We start from the raw sequence: 24,910 nt of genomic DNA, 5'->3' as shown, positions 1-24,910 counted from the left end.
GTGGGGCGTCAATTTTGCCGAACTAGTTACATTATTGTAAAGGGGCCAGCTGAAATCCATCTCCATGTCCTAGATTTTCTCGCTTCGTTGAAGACCTATTAGCGGCCTCTGCTAGTTTTCTGCACTTTGGTCAAGTTGTTGTGTCTTTGAAACATTCCCCATTTGCATTATCAATATTATTTTTAATTTAGCAGGCAGAAGTCTGAAGTGTAAAAATTATTACTCCTATATTAGAGATCAATGCTCTTGTTCAAATGAAAACATGAACACATTTTGCATGTCAGACAATTAACTATAGCAAATTCAGTTTAAATTGAATGATATCTTTAAAGAAACGATTGTTACAGTAACAAGGAACTTATCATTAGAATAATCGTTCCCTTGTTAATTTCAAATGTGTTACTTTGATATGAGCGTCACTGATGAGTCTTATGTAGACGAAACGCGCTCCGGCGTACTAAATTATAATCCTGGTACTTTTGATAACTATTTACTACCAAAAGTATATTTTCACATTTGAAAGAATTGTAAACACTATAAGTCTGGATAATATAAATTAAAGGTTTCTCTATATGTTCAAAATTCCATTGGGAGACATCATATTGCTTTAGTGAATTGCACTCACTCATTTGTATAAAAAGCCTACATTTAAAACAATATCAATATATATGGAATATAGCTTAGATCATTTAGAGCTTGTTTAAATCAGTACAAATATTGGTATAATATATGTTATCACTCAGTGAATTAAAACATAACTGAACATTATTACTGCTATCCAGCTATGAACATTCACCTTCTTTCAATCTATCGGTACTATATTCTGGCAGAGTAAACGATCGTATTTTTCAATGACTGTTTGTTACATCCAAACAAGGAAAAAATCTTCTTTTCACAAAATATCTTTGGATTCCACAAAATGTTGTATCGAAATTTAGACTCCATTCATTCTTTAATAAACAACTTATATGTAATAAAATGTATATTCCGAGGAAATTAGGGGAAGTGGTCCGTTTTTGTTGTTGTTATTTTATCGAATACATGTATTCTCTATATATACATAAACAGTATCTGCATTATTTAGTTTTTGTTATGTTTTAATAACTGAATTGAATTGATATTTCAATGACGGTATAGAAAAAATCCACTGGCTTTAATTCAAATAAAAGCACTTTGAAAACATGATAGGTATTTCGGACTTCTAAAATTTACTTAATAATAACTATAACCATTCAATTTAACAACCATTGAAAGTAAATGAATCAAAACCAAAATCAATTGCTTGTATACTCCAACTAAAAACTGCTAGCTCTGTACAATTTAGAAAAGCAATTGTTCGGTAATGATAAACCATAATGGAGATCAAGATCGAAACACGGACTTCTGGGAATTATATCGTTCAAGCGATCGCGTCTCGTGAGACGTGTCATTTTCTACAATTACAATTTTTTTTTCTGAGATTTCACTTGCTTTTATTTGATTATCTGCTTTTACTTTTATATCTACGTCATTAATCAGGTACCTCGGAAATTAATTATATTTACTTTCAGATACCAATCGAATGATAAAGTGAAAACAAAGGTGTATAATTCTTGTCTTCCGCATATAGATGTTGGGTGATTTTGTACAGTGATTTTGACCTTTACTCCATCTAATCCCTCGAAAGGTGAATATATCTGGGTTTTTTAACTCGCAGATCATAATTTTTTCGACTCATTTCAAAAATATCAAACATTCTGACGTCTGTTTAAGATTAAAGGACTCTAAAACGACGAAAGAACATCACATCAAAACCATCAGCATATTGAAGCCAAAGGGATTACAATTCAATGTCAAAAATGAGTAAAAAATGTATTGCCCTTGCAAATGGATTTCTCAAATGTTAAGCACATTTTCCCAAATAAAGCTTTTGATTACAAGTTCGTCCGAAAAGATCGTAGTAAATGGTATAAATGGCACCAATTCATAATAAAAACCGATGATCAAATTATTATCATTGTCTTATTAATAAAGCAGACGGTGCATGAGAACAGGTTCGGATAGCTGTAGCTGTTTTATGCAAACCGGTCAAAATAATTGTTATCCCTAAAAAGGATAGATCTAGGCTGTATATTCACAATATCGACAGATATACAGCAATGATAACACTCATAAAATTAAACATTTTGATAATTCAAACACCTAACATTCAATACAAAGTAAAATCACAAAAATACTGAACTCAGAGGAAAATCAATTTGGAAAGTCCATAATCACATGGCAAAATCAAAAAACAAAACGCATCAAAAACGAATGGACAAGAACTGTCATATTCCTGACTTGGTAAAGGCATTTTCAAATGTAGAAAAATGGTGGATTAAACCTTGTTCTATAGCGCTAACCCTCTCACTTTAATAACAGTCTCATCAAATTCCGTTACATTTACATGATGCGTTAAATAAACAGTCACAAACACATATATAAAGTAAAAAGACTGTTAATCCCGCTGCAAATGTTTGCACCTGTCCTAAGTCAGGAATCTGATGTACAGTAGTTGTCGTTTGTTTATGTAATATATACGTGTTTCTCGTTTTGTTTATATAGATTAGACCGTTGGTTTTCCCGTTTGAATGGTTTTACACTAGTAATTTTGGGGCACTTTATAGCTTGTTGTTCGGTGTGAGCCAAGGCTCCGTGTTGAAGGCCGTACTTTAACCTATAATGGTTTAATTTTTAAATTGTTATTTGGATGGAGAGTTGTCTCATTGGCACTCACACCACATCTTCCTATATCTATGAACATGTATTTGCAGACTAAACTAGAGAAGACAAAATCTATTAATTGTTGAACACTTTTTACAACTAATCAGATGAAAGCACATATTAAATTGAGTGAAAATACTGGTTTAAATCCTGTAAGATATCTTCATTTAAACAGTTTGGCATATGTCATCATTTACAATATCAACTGTCTTCTAGCAACACAAATCATTGTTTGAAGATTTAAATAATAATCGGGGGATAGGAGCAAACAGTATAGTCCTCAACATCAGAAAATACATATGGCGATGATAACAATGTTTGTTATGAAGTTATGTGTCTAATCCACCATTTTCTACATTTGAAAATGCCTGTTCCAAGTCAGGAATATGACAGTTCTTCTCCATTCGTTTTTAATGCGTTTTGTTATTTGATTTTGCCATGTGATTATGGACTTTCCAAATTGATTTTCCTCTGAGTTCAGTATTTTTATGATTTTACTTTTTACATGCCAATAACTAAAACTTACTAATGATAGATCAAGGCAACAGTAGTAAACCGGTGTTCAAAAGTCATAAATCGATTGAGTGAAAACTAAAACCGAGTGAAACACGTCAACTAAAAGGTGTCAGACCACAAATTAAATCTCCCTATCTGTTCAACGTAATTTTGCAATTTTCACAGCTTTCTGAATATTTTATCTTAAGTTTAACTGACTTCATAAAAACCAGGTATATCCTGAATTATACATGTAACTTGCCAAATTTCAACAAACCTTTAAAGTCTTTTCATAAAAAAACTGACCTTCAAAGAAAGGTACTCCAAAAATAACCATTGCTTTTCTGGAAATCTCAAATTATTGTACAATGGTGCGCATTAATCCTCAATTTGAAATGCAAACTCATAGACAAGTAAATTTTTTGCTCAAAATGGTCTAAATATATTTATCTTTCACCAAAAGTTTCATTTCTGCAAATTTGTTGGTTAGTTTAAGTAAACAAGGACATCAAAAGCACAATTTTGTGTCAGAGTAGAGCTACTTTTACATACGTTCTAAATTGGAGGGAGTAATTGGTGGTCTAACACCTGTAAGAGGAAAATAATGGAACAACAGGAATACTGACGCGCACTTAAAACAAACACTAACATACTTAGAGCTTTGTTTCTGTGGATGGTATTATTTGGTAAAGAAATGAACTACTCGTATTTATATAATAAAGCTAACCTGCTACTTGTTCTTCTGTTAATGCTATCACCTGGTCTGCGTTCTGAAACAAGATATATGAAAATTAACAAGGTTAGTGTAAGAATATGTACAATATCTTAGTGTGGTCGATTCGTAGTGTTTTTCCTTTTTCAGCCATGGCGATGATGGATTTTTGTCGACGTAGAAGTTGAGTTTGGATGTCCTTTTGGTAACTTTCAACTCTGTTTGCAATGCATAACAGCCATAACATATGATTTTCGTGGACAATTTTGACATACGAAATTTTCAAGGAATAATCATATCCAGGAAATATCTGGTCCAATTTTTTAAACATATAGAGAGGTCACAGATTTTCAGAAACATGTTCTCTATCTCAACATTTTTTTTCAGTGATAATTTAATCAGAAGAATATAAAAAAGTATAGAATAACTTGCAATTTTTCCGTCTAATTTTCTTATCACTTAAGAACTGGTGATATACAATACTGCTTGATTTAATAGGAACTTTCAGGACAATAGTACTCCTTTAGATAAATTCTCTGGTTTCTTATAAAAAGTATATCACAAAAATAATGAACTTAGAGGAAAATCTAATCGGAAAGTAGAAAATCCATAATCACATGGCACAATCAAATAACAAAACACATAAAAAACGAATGGACAAGAACTGTCATATTCCTGATTTGGTACAGGGATTTTCAAATGTAGAAAACGGTGGATTCAACCGGGTTTTATAGCGCTAACCCTCTCACTTTGATCACAGTCTGATCAAACTCCTTCATATTTACAATGATGCGTGAACTTAACAGACATAATGAATAAAATAGTCAAAATATTGGTACAGCAGTCATCATCGTGTTACAATTTAAAAAGGAACAATTTAAAAGAACACAAAAACATCTATCTACTAACACATTCATTGATTTGAGTGTTTGACGTCAGAAAATCTAATACATCACATATATGTGTCGTTCAATGTATATACAAACAATTTTAAAATTTCATTTAGGCAATGTTAGCATACAGGGTTAAAAAATCAAAAGTATGTAAGAATTGGTTTCAGAAATAGATCGAGAAAATATTTTATAAGAATCCACAAAAAGTGCAAATCCTTGATAATGGTATGACAGACGTACGTTAACATTACCGATAAACTATCTACGTAAAATACAAAGGACTCAAACTCATGCCGGTTTCATTTTTGAAATAGAACGATAGCTTCAATTGTGAACACGAAGAATGCTTTCGAATTCCATTAGGTCGTGATGAATACATTCCACAGAAATAGGATTTCAAACGGCATTAACAAAACTCTTTGTGCTTTCGTTTAATATTAAATGTCGTTATATTATGTACAAGTAAATTTGAAACCAATATTTAATGAATTATAATGACATCTGATTTCGGTATTGTCATATCGCTTTGAAAATTCAATCTGCAACATGATTACGAAAACATCAAACAACATTTTTCTAAATGTTAATAACATAATAATTCAAAATCGATGTGATCACATGGAAGCATCACGATCTTGTACATCATACTCATTAGGAGATCAGCAAGACATTTTGTCTGAGTGAAACCATATATCATGAACTGTATAACAACTCAATGTGTTGCCAACGAGGAAAGGCATGACTCGCCTTTTTTTTTTATAAAGCCTTGTTTGTCAAGTGGTCTACTGCACTTGACACAGTGCAGGAGGAGTTCGCATGAACTAAGACCAACTTTGGCTCCGCGGAAAGGACAAACACACTCTGTTTTCGATATATACTAGAATATAGGATTCTCCGAGTCGGTGTTTGCATTACAAGTAAGAGGTTTAGCTAGCTATAAAACTAGCTTTAATCGACAATTTTCTACAAAGGGAAATGACATAAGGATATGACAGTTGTTTTCCATTCGTTAGATATTTGTGCTTTTGATTTTACTATCTTATAAAGGACATTCATTTTAAATTTCCTTTCGAGTTCGGTATTTCTGTTATTCTACTTCTCTTAAATCGTATTATACAATGATTGATAACTATAATTTGGAATTTTTGTCAATCACATTAAAATACTACAAAATGTCTTACGAATCATTCACAGTCATGGTGAAATATCAACATACGATAACTATCTAATTGCGTATAACGCGGGTGTCTCCACCATTTACCAAACACAACCATTTTATTTCAAAAGGGGGGATATGATTGTTTTCCATAACAAAAACCGGACCCCGTATTTGATGAAAAAAATATTCTATTGAAGCCGAGGACTTAAAAATATCCTGAATCAAGAATGAAATGGCTGTTCCCTAATACGCCGGGTTTTATAAGTTTAACTATCGTTATTATTAATCTGCCGATAATTTGTCAATGAAAGTGCTTGACTATACTATTAATGAGAGTTAAAAGTGCCAAACTCAAAGTTAAAACAAACTGACCTTGCCTTGCTAAAATAGAAAAAGACCAGCAGACAAATAATAGTACAAATATACAACATAGAAAAGTAAATATTGAGCAACACGAACGGCACCAAAAAATAATAATAAGTGAGATAACTTTCAACATATTTCTGTACATGTTTAAGAGTACTAAAGTTTTATTTTTTTACAAAAAAATACAGAGACAAAAGGATTAAGCACAATAGTAAAATATCTATGATTTTTTTTGTGTCATTTATTCCTCATCAAATATATTACTTAGTATAAAGAATTAAGATGCATAAAAAATAATGTAGCACTTCATATCTTTCGTCTTAAAGTACTCGTACAAAAGAACGTTGATAAGATGTCTACGGTACTATATAATACTGAAATGTCCATGATCCTCTATGTTAAAGCTATAACTTAAAAGTTAAAAACTGCAATATATAACAGCATGCTTATCCGTTCTAATATAACAAGTTAACTTACAATTTTAAGGTAGACTATATCGTCCATATGAGCTTTATTTTTCTGTTTAGCTTTCTTCATGGCTGTATCGTAAATGAAGTTCTATACTAATACTAGTGTTTATGACAATCTTGATAAAGAGGAATGTTTATCTGTCGTAGAAGATAATGATTCATAGTAGTCTGTTTTTAGGAGCCAAAAGATGTACTAGGAAGTAAATTGCACTAGACATGATTAAGGTGTGATTCTTATCAATAAATATTACATTTAACACGGATATTGGCACTCACTACAAAACATGAGCATCAACCTTACATACCCATCAAAGTACTTACTAATTACAAAAAATGCAAGTCCACGTGAGACTACTTAAAGTATAAATTAAAGAAGGTGTGGGTCAGTGCGTCGATGATACACGAACAAAACAACACAATAAAAGAGAAATAAAGATAAGTACAATAATAGTTATAGTCAATGTGAACTCCTTTAAGTGTGGAAAGGTCGCAATCTAACTACTAGAAAGGCGGGAGTTTTAGTTTAAAACGATATTATCTAATTTGTTTGTTTTCTTATTTTGTAATAGGTCAGAGATCATTTCTGATGGCTGCAAATTATCGTTTCTTAAACTGGATGATCTAGTATTGGTCTTCACAACATTGATGAAAATTTACAAAAATGCACAAAACAAATACAATTTTCACATATCATTTGCATTTAAAGGAAAACATGTATACAACAACTAAACAGAAGACACGCGTATGCTTCCTCGGGAGTCGATATATCATCCCTTGAAAAATATATTACACGAAGAGTCCGTTAGGGCGAGTTAAGATATTTCCCATGATATAGTCAGTATCAAAATCGAAAATATCTTTTATTATGTTTATCGGTAAGTATGACGTCACAAAATGTATTGCCTAATATTTTCAGTGATACAGCCAGTACGTTGATATTCGAAAATATTAGGCAGAAAGATTCAAGGGAAAATATACGAATTACCGATATTCTATAATCCCATTGCTGTTTCTGGTTCATTTCTTTACAATGTCAAATATCGATTACATTTTTCACTTACCCCTTTACAAAAAGGTTGATGAACTTGCATCATTCACTTAAGTATGCTTAAGTAATACAACTTGTGCCCTCACCTTAATTGTTCTATAAATTATCAACTATTCAAAAATGAAATTAAAGATAATTTGTTTGCTCCCTTTTCAAACAAATTTAGTAAACCATGTTATGAATAAATACCCCGATCTACCGTCTATCAATTTCAAAATTATTTTTTTAATCAACCTTGATTTATTTAATTGTTTTGAAAGTTCATGGGTTTTTTTTGTACATGAACTCAATCATAAATCTTAATAGGATTTTCTGAAATGATACGTTCAGTGCAATTAAGCATATTTTTTATTCTTTTTCCCTAAATTCATTCGACTGTAACCTTAACTTTAGTTGTTTTAGTTGATCTTCCTTGACAGAAACATGAAACAATTACACAAACCTTAATCTCTTAATTTATCATATGTTCACAAAAGCAATTATGGTTCATTTTTTGTTGTTGCTGTCTTTGCAAAAATTAAAACAAACATTTATGAATTAAAACTTCCGGGTTGTTTTTTTTTAATTTAAAAAGTTTTTGACAGAAAAATTAAATTTTTAAAGTTCATGAATATTCCTCAAACGTTTATTGACATGAACTCAATGATGGACAAAAAATGCAACATTAATACATTTTTAAGTACATGAAAACCAGTTTTTTTCAATTTATGATGAATTAATCTCAATAATTTATCTAAATTTGATTTTCAGAACGTTGCTGACATATGTGATAAACGAATTGCAATTCCATCAAAGCCTATAGAAGATAGAAGTAGGATAGAAAAAAATAAAATTCCGACCATTCTTCCGCTAATCGTTTAAGATTGACGTCCACCATGGTATCTGAATTCTTGGGACAAATGGAGATGACAAAGCATGGTTACGAAAATGTCTATGTATATTAAAATTTCATTGTAAGTTAAATCCTATCAAGATACATGGCTCTACAAGTGATTTACCAGACGTGACACAATATTTCCATATAAGACTCACCAATGACACTTTAAAAATAACAGTTGGAAGGCCACATCAATTCGCCGTTTCAGAATCTAATGCATTCTGGTAATATTTTTAAAAGCGTACTTAAAAACGTTGTGATTGGTGTAGAAATCCATCCAGTGGCGCAACGTTATTTTTTATTTTGGTGTACGAACAATAAGATTACCCATAAAACATCAAACCCGAGCCAGCGGTACTATGAAGATTTAAAAAAAGAATCAAATATTTTACTTGTAGTTAATCCGAAGTATTTATATATTCTGCTCGGAGTAATCAATAAATAAACTTAAATTTTCAATCGGTTTTGTATTTTTTTGTTTAGCGCGGAAAATAACAGCCAACTGATTTATTTGGCCTGTCATTTAGGTCATGTCTATGATTATGCGTTCTGACGTGTAATGTTTGGTTACGTAAAAGAACAGTACCATCATGTAACATCTGCACTTCTTTTTCTCTTTTTAATTTATCCACCCTTTACAGATTTAATTATGGAACATGTTTTACTGTCTTCGCAAACAATTAAAGTGAATCATTTTATAGATTAAAACTTCCGTTTATTTTTTTCAAATTTCCACTTTTATACGTCAAAAATAACATTTGAACTACATCACAATTATTTCTAAGTTTAATGACATGAACTTAATAATTAATCTAAATTTGATTGATTTTAGACAAATTGCTGACACATGTTATAAACAAAGTACAATGTCTTGAAAGCCTATGGAAAACAGTTTTACAAAAATACAAATTTTCGAGGTAATTCAAAATAATGAAGTCAATAAAAACTGAAACTGACAAAAGCAAAGCTTATCAACCAACAGAACGAGTAAAAACCAAACTAGCAATTTCTAAAGAAATTGGAAGTTAAACCCTGGTTTTATACTGTCTCAACCCCCAGTGTTTAAAGTTGTTAAGCGTACCTTTATATCGACAAAATCAGGTAAGCAATCCAAAACATAACTAATAGATTAATGTGAGATATTGGTATCAAGCAGCAAAATCTATTAAAACATATATCACAGACATAGAACACAACTGACATAGATTTTCCAAAAGATAATTTTTCAACCGACATGTTACGTACTTTGTGGTAGTAAATTCCGTTACTAGGTCATGAAAGAACAATTACAATCAGTGTTAAATTGGAGGAAAGTAAAACCAGATTTAATGCACTATTTTCTACATCAAAATATGCCTGTAACAAGTCAGGAATATGACAGATGGTCTCCATTCAGTTGTTTTGTTTAAACTTTTGATTTTGCCATTTGATAAAGGACCATCCATTTTGAATTTTCTTGGCGATTTGTATTTTTGTAAATCTACTCAAAACTATTTTCTTAAGATTAAGTCAATATAAAAAACAAAAAAACAGTTTCTTTATTTCCTCTTTAATAGTTAAATATAATGTTGTATTTTCCTGAGCACTAAATTCATATACAAATAAGGAGATGTGGTTAACAATGAAAGAACGATCCCCCAATATCAAATGATTTAAATGAAGGCAAGTATATGCAATCATACAACCTTCAACAATGAGATGAACCCATACCGTATAGTCGGTTATAAAAGGCTTCGACGTAAAAAGTATGAAACAATTCAATAGAGAAAACTAACGGCTAAATAAACTCATCATAGATACCAGGACTAAATTTTGTTTATACGCCAGACGCGCGTTTCGTCTACAAAAGACTCATCAGTGACGCTCGAATCCAAAAAAGTTAAAAAGGCCAAACAAAGTACGAAGTTGAAGAGAATTGAGGACCAAAATTCCTAAAAGTTTTGCCAAATCAAGCCAAGGTAATCTATGCTTGGGGTAAAAAAGCCTTAGTATTTCAAAAATTCTATTTTTAAATTTTGTAAACAGTTAATTTATAAATATAATCATTTCAATGATGAGTCATGTCAGCACAAAAAAGTGCTGACTACTGGGCTGATAATACCCTCAGGGGAATAAATCTCCACCAGCAGTGGCATCGACCCAGTGGTTATAGATAAACTCATCATAGATACCAGGACTAAATTTTGTATATACGCTAGACGCGAGTTTCTTCTACAAAAGACTTATCAGAGACGCTCTAATTTATACAAAAACAAGTACTAGTATTACAGACATGAACTAACGACAACAACTGATACGCAGGCTCCTGACTTGCGGTAGTCACATAAAGAATGTGGCAGAGTTGAAACGTGTTTGTGAGCTCTAAACCAACTGGCTAAGCTGAAACAGAGGTATCACAGCACAGCATAAGAATAATCTATTAAGACCAGTTGAAATATGCTTAACTCAGGTAGGTCTAAAACATAACTGTCAAATCAATTTGGATCTCATATTTATCTGTATACTATGCATACATCTTGCAAATCATTATGTCAGACTAAACATCTGGAATATGCTTCCCATTGTTGATTCCAGTGTTTAATTATCATGCAGGAAACATTAACTTCTTTTCTTTAAAAGAAACGCAATAAGTTTGATAAAAAACAAAAAGCCTTGAACTAATTTTAGATGATTGTTTCAGTTGAAGATGACCTATGGCTAATATATCTTAATAGCATTGTTTGTGTTACTTTTATCGAACTTGGATTTCATCATATAACGTTATTACAAGAATGCCAAGTGTTAATGATATAACAATACAGAAAAAATCTCAGTTAACTATAGGCTACGAGAGTCATCACCGTGTCATTCGGTCAAGCCAAGCTGACAGACCCTTTATGTAACTGTTGGTGAGATGTTGTCAAACAGGGATTTAATACACTCGGTAATTATTTAAAGGTGTACTAGATGTCAAATTCGTGTTCACCGATTTAAATCAAATTCTCATATTCGATTTATAACAATGTAAAATATTTATCCAAACTATTAAAAGTCAAAACAATATACAGTGCACTGGCATGAAATTACGTAGCTTCGTTTCGTGTGTATTTTAGTGTATACTTCATCTAATTGACCACCGAGTTGACCTCTAAAGTCATTCGATGACCATATAAGCGATGTTAAATAGTTATCAAAGGTACCAGGATTATAATTTAGTACGCCAGACGCGCGTTTCGTCTACATAAGACTCATTAGTGACGCTCATATCAAAATATTTATAAAGCCAAACAAGTACAAAGTTAATGAGCATTAAGGATCCAAAATTCTAAAAAGTTGTGCCAAATACTGCTAAGGTAGTCTATGCCTGGAATAGGAAAAACCTTAGTTTTTCGAAAATTTCAGTTTGGTAAACGGGACATTTATAAAAATGACCACATTATTGATATTCATGTCAACACCAAAGTGTTGACTACTGGGCTGGTGATACCCTCGGGGACGAAACGTCCACCAGCAATGGCATTGACCCAGTGGTGTAAATAGTTATCAGAGGTACCAGGATTATAATTTAGTACGCCAGACGCGCGTTTCGTCTACATAAGACTCATCAGTGACGCTCATATCAAAATATTTATAAAGCCAAATAAGTACAAAGTTGAAGAGCATTAAGGATCCAAAATTCCATATTTCTAACATAGATATAGATATAAATAAATAAATCAAACTCATGCTGTTGGATTTTTCTAAATGTAATCAATTTTATATTATAAATGAGAAAAAAAATGCTTATCATCGTTTTTACCTTATAATAATGTTTTTTGCGGATCGAATCAGTCAATGAAATGATTTCCCCATGTTTCAATGTTGACATTATTTTCCTTTAAATAACTTTACACATACAGTTCACGTGTTATTCATCTCAAGCTATGGGGTTAAATTGAAGACCACACGAATACGTATTCAAGAGGTCAAATTATTTACTTGCAATTAATAATTCATAATCAATAATTTGGTTTTTTTGGTATTAATTTACGTTATTAAATGCAGTCATATTTACCGACTGTTATGCATTTCGCAATTAATTTACCTATTCGAAATGAAATCAAATAACACCACACTCTCAACAAGAGACAAAAACTGGCAAGATTCCTATAGGATATAAGCACATACACATTATTAAATGTATTTTAGAACTCAACACCTATAATCAGAATTAATGTACATGTAACCTTAATGTGGGTTCAATCTATGAAATGTATATTAGAGAAAAAATTAAAAAGGTAGTTTTTATTATTTAGTTATATAACCTTCTTGACCGACAATTTTATTTCTACCAACAAATTCATTTGTCACAATGACTTATGAACTAAACGTCATTTTGTTTATTTACATTAGATCTGAAATTATGAAGCTTTATACTGAGGTATTATGAAGATTTTCTAACTATATATGTATATATTCATATTCTTACAAATAAATTAAAAACGCTCTAAGATAGAACATATATGTTCCGTCACTTTCGACAATCTAGTATTTATTGTTTAGCGCGAAAAATGGACGTTAAATGAATGTTTATGTTACCTGTAATTTAACAGGTCAGGACCACTACCTTATATGGAAATGCATAAATTAGCATACTTATGTTCTCGCACATGTAATTGTTTATTTACATGTGACGCAATTCATTTTTACCTAGGTTTTTGACCAATCCACTAAATGAGTCACAATGCATGATGGACTACTACGTGTTTACAATCAACCAAGAACACGTGTTATTTACTGAAATACAACACATTTTTTCGTGCAATGCGGGATTCACAATTTCACTTAGTTTTTCATTTTATGTATCCTCATTCATAGTTCGTGATATAAAGTATTACTTCCATGCTCAGATTAAAGAAGAGTTGTTTCTATGCGAAGAAAAAAGGGTTTGAATTACCCGATATATAGCCATTAACATGTTTGATGATGGCACAGAGATTTTATGTATTTGTCTACCAGAGTGAGACAACAACGAAACAACAGCGAAAAAACACAATTAGCCATGAGACAAACTCAAAAGTGTTAAGTAAGCCGTCGATAACAGCTGGTGCTGATATTCACGAGTATAGAAATGTTCGTATAAATAATTAAAGCGGCAAATGTGGGATCCTTGAATTTTGTGTTCACAAAAAAGGCGAAGAAATATTTACATACATGGCAGTGTTAACAAAATCTATAAGTATTTTTTTTTGTCACATTTCAGTATATGGGACTTCCAAACTGTTCCCTTTGTTTTGAAGGTAGCGAAGTCAGCAACTGTAGTTTCAGTATGTTAGTTTTTTAACGGGCTCGGACATTTGCCAAACTGAATAAAAATATTACAGCTATTTCTCATACCTGCGAAGTAAAACTTTGGTTGGCTTGCTTGCTTTGTTTGCATAGTTGTTTATACAAGCTTTGAAAATAAGATTGACATCTTTTTTAAATATATGTATATAGGCATAATTTAACTTGTATATTTTATATTTTATACAATATACAAACAAAGCAAGCAAGCTAACTAAAGTGTTGCTCTACATGCATTAGGAAATAGTTTGTAATGATTTTATCCATATGTATGTTCGACAAGGTGGAAATTTTGATATGTTTTGTTAAAATTGCGGCGTTGGATCTATAATAAAAAAAGATGTGATATGATTGCCAATGAGACAGCTGTCCACAAGAGACCAAAAAGAAACATAAATTAACATTTATAGACCACAGTACAGCCATCAACAATGAGCAAAGCTTATACCGCATAGTCAGCTATAAAAGGCCCCGGTATCAGGTATGACAATGTAAAAAAATTCAAACGAGAAAACTAACGGCCTTAATTATAAAAAAAAAATGAACGAAAAGCAAATATGTAACACGTTTTTTTTTTTTTTTTTTTTTTTGGATTGTTTTACACAAGTAATTTTTGGGTCATTAATAGCTTACTTTTCAGCATTGAACCTATGACTGCTTACTTTACTAAAGTATGTCTTTTTTGGAAAGATGTCTCATTTGGCACTCATATTTCATCTTCTTATTTTTATATACAAAGCACGTTTTAGAAAGAAAAAAATAATAGGTAATATGGCACCCACTATGATCCAGAGACTTTTAAAATTGGAGATTTTTTACATATGTCAACAGGACAGCAGCCGAACAACAAAAAAAATACCTCTGAGGTATATTTTGTGATAAAATTAGCAACAAACGGATATTATCGATGGATGAAACTATAAAATATGTATTGAGCTATATACTGTACCCGCTCAGTGGCGGATCCAAAAGGGCGGGGGTTCCGGGGGATGGACCCCTTTTTAGAACGATCAGTGCATTTGGATGGAGACATGTAGTTTGAACCCCCTCCCCTTTTGTCCAGGGTTAGACCCCCCTTTTTTTTTAAATGGCTGGATCCGCCCCTGTCGCTTTCATAACACAAATGTTTTTAGCATACTGAATATCGTGATGTTCTTACTATTAGTTCAGGTCCTGATAAAAAAAAATACACATTCAGTACAGAAACAAGTGTTTCAATAAAAGTTTCCGTTTTTTTTTTAGGCAGACATGATTTTGGAATGACATTATACAGGTTTAAAAGAGCTCAAATGATTTTCTTACTGGACAGTGGTCACTTCATTTGATATTTCACTGTGTCACGTCGTGAAATAAATGCAGGTTCAATTCATAACAATGCACAAAACCGGTTCAACTACTTTTGCAAGGCGAAAAAGAAAGTCGAATCGTGAAGCCAATAAACAATACTTTTTTAATCTGAGCATGCAAATTGAAGATTACGTTATATATTTTACATTAAATATATTTGCAAAATAAAAACTTTGGTAATGAGAGTCCCAGACAATATATTAGTTGACTGTTTTCCCACTAATTCCACGTGTTTTAAGTAGTAGTTTACTCGTAGTAGCCCACAATGCATTGTAGTTCATTGAGCCGATTGGTCAGTTTTTCAAGGCCATATTGTCCTTGTGTTTTGGAAATTACTATGCAAATATATTCTGACGTCAGAAAATCTAGAGTTCTCGACCTGTTTAAGGCCAAATCGAATTGCGATTATGCTTTCTAAAATGTAATGATCTGTAATGTATGCTTACGTAATCCAAAAGTATGATCATGTAATATGTGCACTGATCTTAATATTTCTGTAATTTGTCATTTGTTCATTTGTCAAATGAAATTATGAGCATTTGTTTGCTGTCTTTGCAAACAATTGAAGTAAATCATTTTATGTATTAAAACTTCCGATTGCCATCTTTGAATTTGAAAACTTTTTTGACATCAAACTTAACATGTTTGAAGTACAAGAAAATTTCTCAAAATTTAATGACTAAAACTTTATTATTGAATTAAATTTGATTTTCAGAATGTTGCTGACACGTGTGATAAACAAAGTACAAATCATGTTAAGATTAAGACGACAACGATATATTTGCAATGAGATAATCAACCATCTATAGGAAACAATTATATTGGTCGTGTTGATGAACCTTTTGTTTTTTTCGTGAAGTCTGATGTATACTGCTGTTTGTCGTTTTGATTTTTATTCTTTGGACTATTGTGTTGTCAGTTTACGCCTATTATTTACGATTGCCGTCCACCATGGTATCGTCCATTAATTTCAGTAAATTCAAACCTGTCAAACATTCAGCTACCAGTCAATCTATACATGTTATTTACACTATCTACAATTTAGTATTTCTTGTTTAGTGCACAACATGACAGCCAATTGTATGTTTATGTAACGTACCAGTAAAGACCGAATCGAACTGTAATTGTGCGTTCGAAAGTGTAATTTATGCTTGCGTAACACCACAGTGAAATCATGTTACATTTTGCATTTACCACAATCTCTCTTTATTTTATCCCTTGTTCACAAATTTAATTATAGAAAATATTTTATGGATTAAAACTTCCGTTTATTTTCTTTGAAATTCGAAACTTTTTTGACAACAAAATTAACACTTTTGTAGCACACGAATATTTTTAAAATTTTTATGACATGACCTCAATAATTGACATCTGCATAAAATCATTTGACATTTTTGAAGTACATAAATATTTCTCAATTTTTTTTTAATGAAATGACCTAAATACTTAACCTAGATTTGGTTTTAAGAACTTTGCTGACATATTTGGTGACAAAGTGCAATGTCTTCTAAGCTTATCAAAGATAGAGATTGGTACAGAAAACATATATAAGTCGATTTTTCTTTCGCTGATGGTTTTAGTTTGACCTCAACCATGGTCAATACGTTTAAAGGAAAACATTGAACGACAGGTAACTGCAAATCATAGTCTTGAAAATTTATATAGGTATTATCAGATGTTGGGTTAAACCTATCGAATATACCTGGCTATAAATTTGATACACCAGATGTGGTGCGTTTCAATAAAGTAATAGAGCTTTTAAAATCAAATCTCCAAAAATTGTGACAAAAACAGTTATAAAAAAGAAGCCTGAGTAGTTTACAGTTGTTCAAAATGCTTGAGTCAATTTTTATAACAAACACACCAAGGGAGAAACCTGTCGGAATCACTCGAACTTGAAACGGAATGGAACCTGGTATGTCGACAGGTTAGGCGTTGCCTAATATAAATAAACACCTTCTGAATTAAGGGTTGACCTAGATGAACTAGGGTTTACTGCAACGAATCTATTTCTTGAATGACAATCACTTAATGTTTCCATAGGGTATTATAGAATAGGTGTGAAAAAAGCAAAACAGCAAAAATATCGAAGAAAATTCTAAACGGAAATACCCTAAGCAAATGGCAAAATCAAAAGCTCAAACACATCAAAAGAATGGATAAAAACGGTCATATCCCTGATTTGGTAATGGCATTTTTTTTTATATATTTACAATGGTGGATCGAATCTGATTTTATACGTTTATGTGAACTTAATTTAGAAAAAAAGTTTCAGCATCAAAAATCTTTTAAAATCAAGCTTAATTATTCAATAATTCATCAGAAACTTATGTTATAGCTAAATACTAAGACAATGGCGATTGTCGGCAACGATTTTGGATCACTTTTTAAACGGGTACACCCACTATAGGATTAAGGTTAATCTGGAAATTTCCTTAATTCATTAAAATTACATTTATCGGTTTCAAAACCAGTTTCATGGTACGTTTGTTGTATAAATAATAAGAACTTACAACGAAATACCTGGAATTGAATTAATACTGTGCTGCTTTTATTCTTACAATAGAATATCTTCGAATAAATCAAAACTGAACAATAGGTTAGTTAGGATTTTTTTTTATAAAACTGTCGACATTTATTACTAATTTGCAAGGATTTTAATGGCTGCTGCAATTTCCTGCCCCAAGAAAATTTTAGATAGCAAATTCATATTCATATCAAATTGTATTCAAATCTTTTCTTCTATTAATTTTAGGATAGTGTACTGCCCATTTCAATCTTTTGAACAGCTTCTTTAAGATTGTTCCTTTCTTGGTGAATTCAATACTAGTGTATACTCATAAATAAACTCATCATAGAAACCAGGATTAAATTTAGTATTTACGCCAGAAAGCGTTTCGTCTACAAAAGACTCATCAGTGACGCTCGAATCCCCAAAAGTTAAAAAGGCCAAATAAAGTACAGAGATGAGGAACAAATTTCCTAAAAGTTTTGAAAATTTATTGCACTATTATCGAAATGTTCATCCAAGGTAGGTCTGAAATATACCTGTCATAACAACTTATATTGTATATCTATCTATATACTATTTAGACTTCTTGCAAATCATAATGTCAGATTAAACATCTGGGATATGCTTCCCAATGTTGATTCTAGTGTTTAATTATCATGCAGGAAACATTATTTTTCTTCGTTGAAAAAAATACAAATGCATTAAGTTTGATATGAAAAATTCAAAGCCTTGAACTAATTTCGATGATGTTTCATTTAGAGACGACCTATGCCATATATATCTTAATGGTATATGTTCGTATTATTTGATCGAATTCGGATTTCATTAAACATTGTTAACACGAGAATAACCAGTGTTAATGATATAAATACATAGATTAATTAAATTGTAGGATAAGAGAGTCATCAACAGACATCAGTCGGTCAAGCTGACAGATACATCACGTAATTAATGGTCATATATTGTCTAACATAAAAGTAATATATACACGGCCATTGTTTAATATCTTCTGTTCTACCACATCCTCTTCGGACATTTTAAGATTCCTATATAGATGTAAGAAGATGTGGTATGAATGCCAATGAGACAACTCTACAGTCAAGTAAAAATTTATAAAAGTAAACCATTGTAGGTAAAGGTATGGCCTTCAACACGAAGCCTTGGCTCACACCGAACAGCAAGCTATAAAGGGCCCCAAAATTGACTACTATAAAATCATTCTAACGGGAAAACCAACGTTCTAATCTATATTTAAACTAGAGACTCTAAAGAGCCTGTGTCGCTCACCTTGGGCTATGTGAATATTAAACAAAGGAAGCAGACAGATTCATGACAAAATTGTGTTTCGGTGATGGTGATGTGTTTGTACATCTTATTTTACTGAACATTCTTGCTGCTTACAATTATCTCTATCTATAATGAACTTGGCCCAGGAGTTTCAGTAGAAAATGTATGAAAATTGTTAAAAATTGATTATAAAGGACTATAACTCCTAAGGGGTAATGTTGACTTATTTTTAGGTCTTAAATTGCTCTACATTATTGCTGTTTACAGTTTATCTCTATCTATAATAATATTCAAGATAATGACAAAAAACGGCAAAATTTCCTTAAAATTACCAACGAGTTGTCCGATTCATCTAAAAATTTCAAGACAGATAGATCTTGACCTGATAAATAATTTTACTCCATGTCAGATTTGCTCTAAATGCTTTGCTTTTTGAATTATAAGCCAAAAACTGCATTTTACCCCTATGTTCTATTTCTAACCATGGCGGCCATCTTGGTTGGTTGGCCGGGTCACTGCACACAATTTTTAAACTATTTACCCTAATAATGATTTTGGCCATGTTTGGTTAAATTTGGCTAAGTAGTTTCAGAGGAGAAGATTTTTGTAAAAGTCAATTAAGTTTTACGAAAAATGGTTAAAAATTGACTATAAAGGGCAATAACTCCTAAAGGGGTCAACTGACCATTTTGGTCTTGTTGACTTATTTGTATATCTTACTTTGCTGAACATTTTTGCTGGTTACAGTAAATCTCTATCCATAATGATATTCAAGATAATATCCAAAAACAGCAAAATTTCCTTAAAATTACCAATTCAGGGTCAGCTACCCATCAACAGGTTGTCTGATTTACCTAAAAATTTCAAGGCAAATTGATCATGACCTGATAAACAATTTGACCCTGTCAGATTTGCTCTAAATGCTTTGGTTTTTGAGTTATAAGCCAAAAACTGCATTTTTCCGCTATGGTCTATTTTTAGCCATGGCGGCCATCTTGGTTGTTTGGCCGGGTCACCGGACATAATTTTTAAACTAGATACCCTAATTATGATTGTGGCCATGTTTGGTTAAATTTGGCCCGGTAGTTTCAGAGGAGATTTTTGTAAAAGTTAACGACGGACGACGACGACGACGACGACGGACGACGGACGCCAAGTGATGGGAAAAGCTCACTTGGCCCTTTGGGCCAGGTGATTTAAAAAAAATGAAAAACAACACTGGTTTTCAAGCTGATACACGTAGTTAAACACGGGGAAAAGTTTATGTCGAAGTAGAACAGATATAGACGAACATGCTAAACGTTGAATCGTATGACACCATTTCATTGAGTGAAATAACTCTTGGTTTAGCACTGCTGTTAAGATATTGAAGCTATGAAAATTAATATCAAGTTAGATGTTTGAAATCGATTGCATTGCTCTTCACGTGTTGTATGTTAAACTTTGAATATTATGACACAGTTACATTAGGTGAAATCATTCCTGTGGAGCACTTCGCAAATGATCTTGAGGCTGTAAAAATCTAATCTTAATTTAAAGGTATGAACCGAATTCATTTCACGACAAGGTTTTTTAGAACAGTTTTATCATAATGTGACCAAAATATTAAGAGGCCATACAAAAAAAGCTCTTAACAGAACAGTTTGAGCTGGAATTTATTAATTTATATAATATTTCAAATACAGAATTTGAGAACCCAAAAGTTCAAACGGGTTAATGAAGCTAATAAATCAATTTCTAAGTAGAAAATTCTTACTTTTTTTAAATGTTCCAAGTTTTGTAGACAATTTATTTATATTTATGACCAAATGCATGATATTGCTAATCAACACAACAGTGTTGACTACTGTGCAAGTGAAATCCTCATGTATAATTAGTTATCAAAGGTACCAGGACTATCATTTAATATGCCAGACGCGCGTTTCGTCTACATAAGACTCATCAGTGACGCTCAGATAAGAATAGTTATAAACCCAAACACGTACAAAGTTGAAGAGCATTGAGGACCAAAAATTCCAAAAAAGTTGTGCCAAATACATCTAAGGTAATATATTACTGGGATTAGAAAATCCATAGTTTTTCCAAAAATTCAAAGTTTAGTAACAGGAAATTATAAAAATTATCATATCATTGATATGCATGTCAACACCGAAGTGCTGACTACTGAGCTGGTGATACCCTCGTGTAATTGATGTCTCACGGTAGTCCTTGCATGGCGGTATTAGGAACTAGATCAAACCTCGATATAAGGGGTAGTCGAACGAAATTGTTTGTACTCAGAACTCGATAATATTATATTTTTTCAGTATTTATCAAAATTAAGAATATCTTCTGACATTTATTTTCAGTATTAATCAGAATGATGATAACATTCTGTGACATTATTTTTTCTTTATTTATCAGAATGATGATAACATTCAGTGACATTATTGTTCTTCAAGATAACTTTACAGTTATTATATTACATTAGTCTTACAGAATAATACTATTTTGCGAAATATAGCGTTCAAAAGAGTTTACGTGAAAGAAAATATTCAATCTATCAATTTCCATTTGACAGTAATTATTGGATATGTAATTATATCATCTTTCAAAATTGCACTACAAACCGACCATATAGAAGACAAGATTATAAAAAATAAACAGGTTTGGAAAAACAGGACTGCATTAGGTGCATTTGAACTAAAACATGTGGCTCAACTTGTAATTGTCTTTTTTTTTTTTTTTTTTCTTGGTCATGGTGTCGGTTTTTTTTTTTTCCTTCAATCCAAGTGTTGTATTTCAATAAGCCCCTAAACGTGACAAAGGAAAATAAAAATAAAAATATGATGGACCTGAAACAGACCTACATTAGGTACAATTCAACATAAAACTGTTTACAGGTCCAAGGTCCAAGGAATCGATTACCTAAGCTGTATGTATCAATATCTGGCGGCATTTTAGGTCCTCAATGCCATGGTATCATCTGTATAGGTATTGTTTTACAAGAGTATATAGTGCTCTACTCAAATTGGGGCGAAAATGTTGGACACGCTGTTTTATCATGTTTATTGTTGAAAACCAAATGTTGACCTGGAGGAAGCAAATGACATATTTTGCAATGTTTTGAAAATAAAGCGAATAAAGAATATGCGGGATACAAGTCAATGGGTCATCAACCCAACAAATAACAAAAATTATAAGATATCTAAAGGGCAACATACAGTTTTCAACAATCGACAGGTCAATTTCCTTTCCGCTTTTCACTTGATAGGTCATGTTTTTCTTCACCGTTCATAAAAATGAAATCAATTTTGAAATGGAGCTGTCAACATTAAATTGATAAAATGCAAAATTTCTACATCAGCAGGTAAAATATTCTTAGTTTTTAAAAAAGAAATTTTGTTCTTCTCTGTTCAGTAATCAGTACTACAGAGTGTTTTTTATACTTGTAGTTGTGTTTTGAAGTCTGTAAATCTGACATTATTGAATAACTTATCTTTTTGGGCGTGCTAATTTGTGTGGTTATTCAACTGGTCGAGATTAAAAAAAAAATGGGAGAGAAAAACTTAAAACAATATTTGTGTGGGGGTGACCAATTGTAATAAATACGATACGGTATTGGTGGATACAAGGATATCTAGAGTTTGATGCGATATAAAAACCGTTGAACTCTATATTTCAGGTTGTGTTGTTGAGTTGTCGCATCATTTCAATGTATAATCCCCATTTCCTTTATTTCATATGCACGATTTTGGCGACGAAGTATAACCAAAGAGTTTATATCAATAACAGTTGTATGTATACCTAGATTCAGTTGATTAAAAAAAAATAGTAATTTGTAATTATCTGTGTTGCATTACCTCCATTGAATTACGGAAGGAATGTTAATGTTGATAAATACGGTTTCGTTGATTGTAGATATATCTAGTTCTATGTAAACAACCAGTAGTAAATTTAGAATTTTGCCACCCAGAAATCACAATAGTCCTTTAAAATAGGTAAAAAGGGTAAAATTGTCTTGATTTCATTTAACGTATAGACTAGTTTCAGAAAATTCTTACTGCGTCTCACTTTAAATTAAATGCTTCTTTTTGAATTTATTGGGTTGTAAAAGCGTTAACCGTAATATATTGCGTATGATTTCTGAAACGATATGCACACTGCCAACGCTTTTACAACCATAAGAAATTAACAAAATAGGCATTCAATATTTATAATTACATTTTTTTGCTACTTCACGAAAACACGATTTCTATCAAGTTTTTTTCTTTTATTTAAATATGCACGTCATTGTTTAAGATTGTGTTATTGTGAACTTCGCATTTCATTTTAAAATCGAGGTTTATTTCAGAATGACGCAAAATTACTGTCAGCCAATCAAAATAACGTATTAAATGAAACATGCCTATAATGAAACTACCCACCAGTATCACACGGCTGCAGATGCATGTGTATACTAAAGGGCTGTAGCATATAATGTAGTATTTCTGACCATGTCACCAAGATACAAATATTGAAAGATGACTTAATAGAACAATCAATTTAAATAATTTCGGCAAATGTTTAGTATGTAACGAAAAATGTAAAAGAAGGCCATTGCTAACTAAATCAACATTTCAACTTTTAAAATCAATATGATTGTATGATCCGATAGTCGATGAAATATACGTAAATTTTAATTTTGAATGGAGAGTGAGGTGATGTAAATCATTAAGGTCCTCAGTGATGTATGGAACCTTGAAACTCGAATAATGAAGATCATTAAAATTAATAGAAATTATTTTTTTATTGCTGATTGGTTGGTTTGCAATACGATTATGGAGACACATGCCAAACGTAGTTTTCATTATCTTCTGTAAAAGTGTTCTTTGCCATTTTAAACCAGCAAAAGATAAGATGACGACTTTTAGTGAAATGAAGACAATTTACCATAGGAAATGTATCCTATTGTGTAACCAATCTTGTATTTCAAAGGCGTATATAGGTAAACATATTCATCTAAACAGCACAGGATTGTAAGTGCAGAATAAGTTGTATTCGAAGTATATCAAACAACCACTTAGGCTTACATAATCGAAAACCTGCTGAGTGATGATACGTAAAAGTTTATTCTTTATCATATCTATAATTGATGACGAAATCTGCACCCTTTGTCGTATGATTCGGAGTGTATTATACTTTTAGTGTTCATCCTTTGGGTTTTCAGTTCAAACTTCGTCAGCTTCCAAAACTCTCCCTTAAAAGGTAAATGGCTTATATGTGTTCTTCTTTACACGATCTATTAGTACTTAAAATGGATTTTAATGTTTCGGTATCAAAACATATTTTTTTAATAAAGATAGGGTATCTAAAAAAACATGGGATAAAAAATGCGAATTTGTTTTTCTTTCTCTCTTTTTTCATGTTTAAGAACATTGCTTTAATACAATTTATTTCTCCTCAAAAAGTTCTAAGAATGAACTCTGAAATTCATTTGACATAATTATTTTTTTCTAGACGTGATGCACTCATTTAAATTGATTTGATCCTTGACATATTAAATCTTTAAAAAAAAAATGATGGATTGAACTTGATTAATTCCTTGTGTATGATTCAATTGAAATTAAGAAAAAATGCCTTTGATATTTGAATGCAAGAATCATTGAACTTGAAATAGTTATCGATGTCTCAGCATAATAACCAATTCACAAGATCTTCGAGGTTACATAGATATAAG

General features: G+C 31.6%; 1 protein-coding gene across 6 annotated transcripts in view; it reads right to left on the bottom strand.

The window, feature by feature from the left end:
* Window positions 1–24,910, bottom strand: part of LOC134725148 (calmodulin-A-like) — a 42,655-nt gene that overhangs the window by 13,797 nt on the left and 3,948 nt on the right. For 2 of the 6 annotated variants that reach the window (XM_063588722.1, XM_063588724.1), the window contains exon 2: window positions 3,965–4,007. In XM_063588722.1, coding sequence (XP_063444792.1) covers window positions 3,965–4,007 — 43 coding nt within the window. Of the gene's footprint in view, window positions 1–3,964; window positions 4,008–6,844; window positions 7,056–24,910 lie in introns of those variants that run through there. The other 4 variants (XM_063588719.1, XM_063588720.1, XM_063588721.1 and 1 more) reach the window with 4 other exon arrangements.

Source organism: Mytilus trossulus, chromosome 7, assembly GCF_036588685.1.
Source record: "Mytilus trossulus isolate FHL-02 chromosome 7, PNRI_Mtr1.1.1.hap1, whole genome shotgun sequence".
Classification (NCBI taxonomy): Eukaryota; Metazoa; Mollusca; class Bivalvia; order Mytilida; family Mytilidae; genus Mytilus; species Mytilus trossulus.
The sequence above is the reverse complement of the archived record's forward strand: the minus strand, read 5'-3'. Positions and strand labels throughout refer to the sequence as shown.